Below are 7,546 nucleotides of genomic sequence, written 5' to 3' on the forward strand. Positions count from 1 at the left end.
GGCTGTGGTGGGCATGGAAGAGTGAGCGCACATGTTCGCCACAGTCTATAAACTAATACAATGTGAGTGCGCAGTGAAGCTTTCAGCAGTCCCACACATAAGCCCCGTGCTCTGTAGCGCTGCACCCTGCACAATAACGCAAGCCGCCAAAACCCACTGGGCTTCCACGAGTCTCTGGAACGCAGCGGGCTGGCTGAAATCTCACTGAACAGAACACCCCCCCCACACACACACACACAGACACATTCACTTGCCATACGTTGTTCACCCAGCGCTAGCTAGCTGCCATTATTTTGCGCTCTTCGCTTGGCCTTGCTTGGTGCAACTGGTTTTCATTTCTTTTCTTTGGACGCAGCTGGCGAACCAATTCTGACTCCTGCTCATGTTGCGGTGTGCGCTTGAAGTACAGGGGCATGATGCATGATTTTTTTTCCATTCGCTTCAAATGCTTTGTAAGATTTTTCCATTAAGAAATGTGGCGGGCCGTAACCCACTTTATCCTCTGTGTGACCTTGGCGTGGTGGATGACGTCGTTGAGTGAGGTGGATATTATGTTCGCCGTATTTCAAGACTGTACCGTACTGTAAGCCAGCCTTGGCGTTGAGTAACTAATGCACTTAACCCATTTTGTCCTAAGCCCTTTTTGGGAAAGAGTGCCCTCTGCCTATTAAATTCTAAATATGTCAGCCTTCGAAGCACATACAAATATGAAATAAGTTGCATTTAAAAGCTAGGATCCTCGTTTGCATTAGAATGTGTTCATTCATCTCTAACTTACCCACATTTTTAATAAAACAGCTCAAATCTCAAGAACCTGAATTCAGCGTATATGTGTTTCCAGGACACAATGGGTTAAAGTGCCTAAAAGTCTGGGAGCTCTGTGGTTGGTCACCTCCTCCTTTCCTCGCCCCAAACATTTCCTATATGATTCTCCTAGAAAATGTATCCAGTTAGGGGTGCTGTAGTAGCACAGGCGCACCACATACGTACGTAGGAGAACCATTCTCCATGGGGACCCAGGTTCGAATCCGGCCTCGGTCATTTCCAAACCCCTTCCCCATCTCCAAACCCTTCCCCATCTCTTTCTCCCACTGCTTTCCAGTCTGGCTCCACTATCCTCTGTGAATAAAGCACCCCCTCCCAAAAAAATACACGTATGAAAACACAGACCTATCAAGTTTCCCTCAGACAGCCATGAGCCTGGAGCAGAGCACCAAGGTCAGTCAGATTGACTTGCATATAACGAGGACATTAAGTGGGGGGAGAGAAGCATGAGGTGAGAGGTTTCTTTTGGGGCCTGCTCCGTCCAACATGTACTGGGACGCCAGCCTAAAGCGCTAAAAGTGCCTAAAAGTCTGGGTGATCCGCGGTCATCTCCCCTGTCACCCCCCCCCACCCCCCCACCACCACCCTAATCCTCATTCCAGTCGTTTCATAATGAATTCTCCTCAAAAATATCAGGTTTCCCCTTAGATGAGCTCCGGCCAGAGCACCGAGGTCAGGTTGACTTGCATAACAAGGACAACGAGATCGTAAGAGAAACACGAGGTGCGATCGCAATGTTTGCTTTGGGGCCTGCTTGGATCCAAGGGGGAGATGAGACAATCACAGCGCATTAGATCCGAGTTGATTTGCAGTTGTCAGTTTTCGTGACCTCACTTTAGGGGGCTTAGTCTTTAGCTTAACGGACTGCTTTCGGCCTCTCCTAAATCAACCCCCTAATTGCTGTGTTTCATTTGCTGCTAAGACTGTTTTGGTGGTGGCGTGATTGTTTTTTTAAAAAGCCGGCTTAGGATAAATAATTGTAACGGGATTTAGAGACGACCTGATATTTTCTTTAGGGAAAAGAGGGGCGAACACGCAAGGTGGTATTCAACACAATCCAATTATGTGATGATTCGCCATGCACACATTTGCAAGCCTTATCAGACGGAATCCTTAGAGTAAGCAAAGGGTGACGGCACCGCATTAGCATAGAATAAAAGCAAACAGTCAAAGTTTAATCCCGCTATGCTTAAGCACACAATGACTCGCTTGATGGAACGTGAATGTTTTCAAATAACATTTCGCAAAAGTTTTTTTTAGCACTTGCTCAAGCCCTATTACCGTGGAGAAATGTCGCCAATACTTTTTTTTCTTTTGTTTTCTTTCTTTCATTCTTTCTTTTTTTGCCGCTTTGTCTTCAGATTGGGATGTCTTGTTAGGCAGGCGGGGATGTAGTCTGTTTCTTTTCTCTTTCGCACACACACACACACACACACACACACACACACACACACACACACACACACACACACACACACACACACACACACACACACACACACACACACACACACACACACACACACACACACACACCTAGCAGCCACATTGTTGGGAGCTGGCTTTGGGATGGGATGGGTGGGGGGTGGGGGTGGTTGAAAAGGAGGTGTGTGTGTGTGTGTGTGTGTGTGTGTGTGTGTGTGTGTGTGTGTGTGTGTGTGTGTGTGTGTGTGTGTGTGTGTTTGTGTGTGTGTGTTGGGGGGGGGGGTGTAGTGTAGTGAGAGAAGGGGCAGCTGGAGTTCAGGAGGCAGCCCCCCCCCCCTGCCACTGTCTCATTAGTGCAGAGACAGTGGGGTCAGCAGCGGGGCAATACCCAGCTGGGAGCAGCATGCTCCCTGCCACCCCAACACACACACACACACACACACACACACAGCACCCCACCCCACCCCCCCCACACACACACACACACACACACACACACACACACACACACCATTTACCCCCTCAATACCCCACCCCCACCCAATAAACCCCCCCCCATCCTCCACCTCCCAACTCCCCCACTCCTCCGCCAAATACACTCACAGTCTCCTCCGCGCTCGGCTCGCTCGCCCATTTCCATAGGCTTCGCTCGCTTCCTTATCTACTTGTTGCTGGTCCAGCTGCCTCTGGGCCTGAAGCTTGCGTGTGCAGGGAGAGGATGGGGAACCTATGTCTTGAGGGCTGTTTGCGACCCTTGAGGCCGTTTTACCAGGCCCCCGATATAATTTCAATGTTATGCACCTTCACATGAAATATGACATATTTTGTAAAGAAACCTTAGAAATGACATTTGCAATACAATTAAGTTACATTTCAGGGGACATAGAGAAAGTGGTGTCTGTTTAAAAGGTGGCTGCATTCAATATAGGCCTACAGTGCAAAGGGAAATCCTGGTTCGTGCACATAATACGACACTTGGAGGACTTGTATTTGAAGTGGCCCCTCCGATGATAAAGGTTCCCCATCCCTGGTGTAGGGAGAGGGTGGGGGGCGGTGAGTGTGGGGGGTGCACGCACGCCAGTCCATCGGGCCCTGGCACCGGATCAGAACTCCTAGCGCAGCCTTTGGCAGAACTTTATACGATATCGCACTAAAATAAATCTACACTCCCCGCTTGTCAGCTCCTTCCACTTGACTCTGGGGCAAAAAAAGAAGAGAAGAGTTTCAACTTGACTTTCATTGCTTTGTTGTCTCTTTTTTTCCATCTCGCTCTCTCCCTCGTTTGTTTTTCTTTTCATTTTCAGTCAAAGGGGCTGACGTAACCTACAGATGCTGTAAATCTTTCAGCAGTGGTTACTTCACTATGAGGTTTCTGCTGCAAATAGCAGCATAGTGCTTTAGCCCCCCCCCCCCCCCCCTTTGCTTCTGCAAATAAAATACAAAAAGTCTGGCTCCCCCCGGTTCTATCGGTCCCCTTAAAACAACTTTTAATGACCCCCACTTTGCCTCTCTCGCACACACATGCTACGCCTGCCCAAAAAGTCAGAGAACAACAGCTCCCGACAGAAAAGAGTCTCCGGGCTGGAAGTTTGCCTTGTCCTTCTCTCCGACGGCCCCGAGGGTGCAATTATATGACGTGGGTCCCATCTCTCCTTTTAGCATTTCTTAAGGGAAGGGATAATTGGGAGGCCTTTACTGACAAAGGTGTTGTAACCAAAGGCTTCACACCTTAACAATGCCCGGCAATGAGTTGCTGACAAGCATACTCGTTCCCTTTGTCGTGCAGACTTACAGGCACAAGCTTTTTAAAAAAAAAAATGTTTTAAAGGCAGCCAGCATTTTTGGGTGTCTGACCTGCAGACAGCCCACCACGTAGCAAAGTGCCTCCACTGAAATTTTTATTTATGGCATCGGTCATGTAGGTGTCAAAACCATGGTCTGGGTTTCCAACTCACTCACACAATATTTTTTTAAAAGAGGCAGAACACTGCCAAAGTGAGAAAATAAGTGAAACACGTACTTTCACTTGGAAAAGTAAGTCTTGTTACATCCAAAATCACTGGGCCAAAACATGAATTACACTTACACCCTACCTGTGGAATCATTGCAAATGTGTGTAGGCTAGCTGAAGTAGGCTACAGGTAGGCCTATTGTAGGCCCCTATGGTAAAAGCGCTATAAAATGACAGAGAAAAGCTGACTGGTGGTCTGACTGAGGCTGTTACAACAGGGCCAAGTGTACATCTAAACCACCAGTGTTGCTCGCTCGCTCACTCACACACAGGCCCCAATGAAGTGCAATTGGTGGGAAGAGTGTAGCTATTTATAACTTGTTTTGACTGGTGGGACAGCTGCCACATTGAAACCTTCCTCTCTGTAGGCAGGGCGCTCGTTTCATGGCCTCGTGGTGCATTCGGACCCGCTCACCCAGAACACAACAGTCAACACAGGAAGTACTAACTTTACAGTAAACACAGAGAGGAGAGACGCCGAGAGTAGGCCTTCAAGAGGAACGGGGAGAGGCCGCAGGGTTCCCGGTGTAATCAAAGGCCTTTGTGGGGACTGGGGACTTGTTGAGTTTAGTATTTCAAGTGCCATCTGGACCAAAGTCAATGTTGCTGCCAGAAAACTTTACCAGGGATTAGTGGCTTCCGTGATTGTGGCTTATACCGCCGATGGAAAAGCTAGCGAGAGCGAGGTCATGATGGCAGCGTCGCCATTGTCACAGACCTCGAGGCTATTGGTCTACATTGCGTCAGCGGTCAAACGTTCAGAGAGGGACCTTTTATGCCTTTTGGAGATGGCCTTTCAATGACCCTGATGATGTGCAATTGGAACCACACAGGGACAGAATGGCTACATTCTCGTTTTATCTGTTCAATCTGCTGTTAGGTTATGACCTTTACATTGACATTGCGTCATTAGACTGTAATGAATAGGGTATTTACACGCGTAATATAAATAAATATATTGAGGTTTCATCAGCATTCTATAAACGTCAGCATTGTGGTCAACTGAACGGTTTCTGATGCGACATTTGCAGCATGATAATGCTAATTTAATATCTCAATTACATTTCCAAAATGTGACTGTTACAACACCCCTTCCACGCATGTCTATTAACCTGGTTTCTGGTATTACAAACGGCCGCCAATTCAGTCCACCCACTTTCGCTCACCTTTGCACAATATCAAGTTTACGCAATAGGTTACGCAGCGATGTCCAAAATAGACTCTTGCCATTGAACACCCCCGTGAGCCATTACGCGTTCAAAGGTTTCTGTAGTGCATTACCTTCACTATCTGCCAGTGGTTATGCCTCTCACGTTTATTTGTATTCTATCTTGGGAATTTCAAGTTCACAACAAATTAAAACAGAATCACCTCCGTGTGTGCGAATTAAATGGTAGGCTATATTCCTTCTGCGACTCACCTGTACACCAAGCTCTTACACATTTCACTGCTAGGCTCTTCCACTTCATGCAAACATGGCTGTCATAGAAAAATAAACAAGAATGCCACCACAGGTTCGATAATGACGGGGACATTTGATTATCGTAGATGGCCATCGCATATGATAGCGTACGTTCATGGATTGTGACAACCTAATATGAAAACATCAGCGGTCATATTTACCTTCTTTGCGCCCTGTTTGGCGAACTCTCGGGCCAGGTGCCGTCCGATACCCCTTCCACCGCCTGTGATCAGTACAGTCTCCCCGGCTAGACTTCTCCTCCTCGTCGGTAGCAGCCAGCACACGCTTGCCTTGACTATGTAGTAGAGGATCTGGAAGGGGAACAGCAGAACGCTGCCGAAAGTCTTCAGATCCATTTCAAGTCAGATATTCTTGCTTCTCTGCGCACCAAATTTCAGCGTCTTGAATGTGATCGACAGCTGACCGTTGTTGAAAGGTTGAGATGTTGCCTTCCCTTTGCGACAGCACACGCTTTGTAATGTTATTGTGCTGTTTTAATGATTGATACGCATAAAGTAGGCAGTACTGCCTACGCATTAGAACATCATTACCATGCGTTACAAGCAGCGCGCACCGAGTTGTAGCAACAGTCATCAAGCCTAGTCAGTGGCGAAATAAAAATTCTCACTCCGAGTTGGGGCGTGCGGGATTCATTCAATCCGCAGACACCTCACATAGGCTAACCTAAGTCGCGCTCTTTATTGAGAGCTGTGAATAAATGTCGGCACCCGAGACACATTCGTGTCAGAACAGATTCTCAACGCAGAAGGCAAAATCCCCCTTCTCCAGAAATCAGCTAGGTTCTGCTGGCACAAGTGCCCCCGTGCTAGGCTGTCGTACGAGACGTTATCGCCACAGCCTTTGTCACCACTCGAAAGTCCGCTCTGCAGCCCTCTCAGTAGTGGAGAGAGTTGTATCAGATGGAAGTCTTACGGGACCATTAATCCTGATTGACAGTTTGAGTGCTGGGGAATATTGCTTGGTGTGGTGTCCGCTGTGTGGTTGTCTATCCCGCCTGTGTCCCCACCCCTTGAGACACCGCTCCTGGCTAGTTTGTGTTCAAGTACAAACATGCCACCCCCCTAACCTCAGTGTCGTGCCAGTGCCACCCACATTAGTCAAACGAGACTGTAAACTCACACTGTTCGTAAATGAAGTAAACATTGGGCTCCCCCAAAGTGAGGATAACTATTTGTTTTGTCACTGGGGGATTGAATGGTTTCCAAATGAATTCGAAGATGTTTCAAACCAACCAGCTTTGATGATAGTCGACACTCCAGGACAAGAGTTGACTTGACAGAAACCGTCCTAATCGCTGGTATGACAGGTCAGCATTTTTTCCCCTAAACTGGTCTGACGGGCTTTATGCCTCCTGTTGTGAAGACGAGTGAGGCTGAACAGATGATAGTGATAGTTCATGAATAACACTCTCTGTGCATGCTAAACAATCCACCTTGTGTACCATGTTGTACGTTATTTACTTAAGCCCAACTGGGAAACTCCAACTCCCATTGTCATTGTGGGACAGCACTCCACAGCGCACAAGTTTTCACTGCACACAACGAAATTGCATTTATTCCTCACCCATGCAAGGGGGCAGCCCCCAATGGCGCCCCAAGGGAGCCCCAAGGGAGCAGTGCAGCGTGGTGGTACCATGCACAGGATACCCCAGTCATGGAGGAGGATAGGGAGAGCCCTGGTTAATTAGGCCTACTCCCTCCACCAACCTAGCGGGTCGGGAGTCGAACCGGCAACCTCTGTGCTACAAGTCTGACGCCCTAGCTGCTTACCCATGACTGCCCTATACCTATACATCATTGTTA

At 48.0% G+C, this 7,546-nt stretch overlaps 1 protein-coding gene across 1 annotated transcript in view; it reads right to left on the bottom strand.

The window, feature by feature from the left end:
- The window catches only part of dhrs3b (dehydrogenase/reductase (SDR family) member 3b), a 20,717-nt gene extending 13,959 nt beyond the window's left edge, over window positions 1–6,758 (bottom strand). Inside the window, exon 1 of the mRNA XM_063214834.1 lies at window positions 5,885–6,758. Within this exon, the coding sequence (XP_063070904.1) occupies window positions 5,885–6,079 (195 nt within the window). The 5' untranslated portion in view covers window positions 6,080–6,758. The remainder of the gene's footprint in view (window positions 1–5,884) is intronic.
- Between the last annotated feature and the right edge of the window lie 788 nt (window positions 6,759–7,546).

The sequence above is a fragment of the Engraulis encrasicolus genome, chromosome 14, assembly GCF_034702125.1.
Source record: "Engraulis encrasicolus isolate BLACKSEA-1 chromosome 14, IST_EnEncr_1.0, whole genome shotgun sequence".
Classification (NCBI taxonomy): Eukaryota; Metazoa; Chordata; class Actinopteri; order Clupeiformes; family Engraulidae; genus Engraulis; species Engraulis encrasicolus.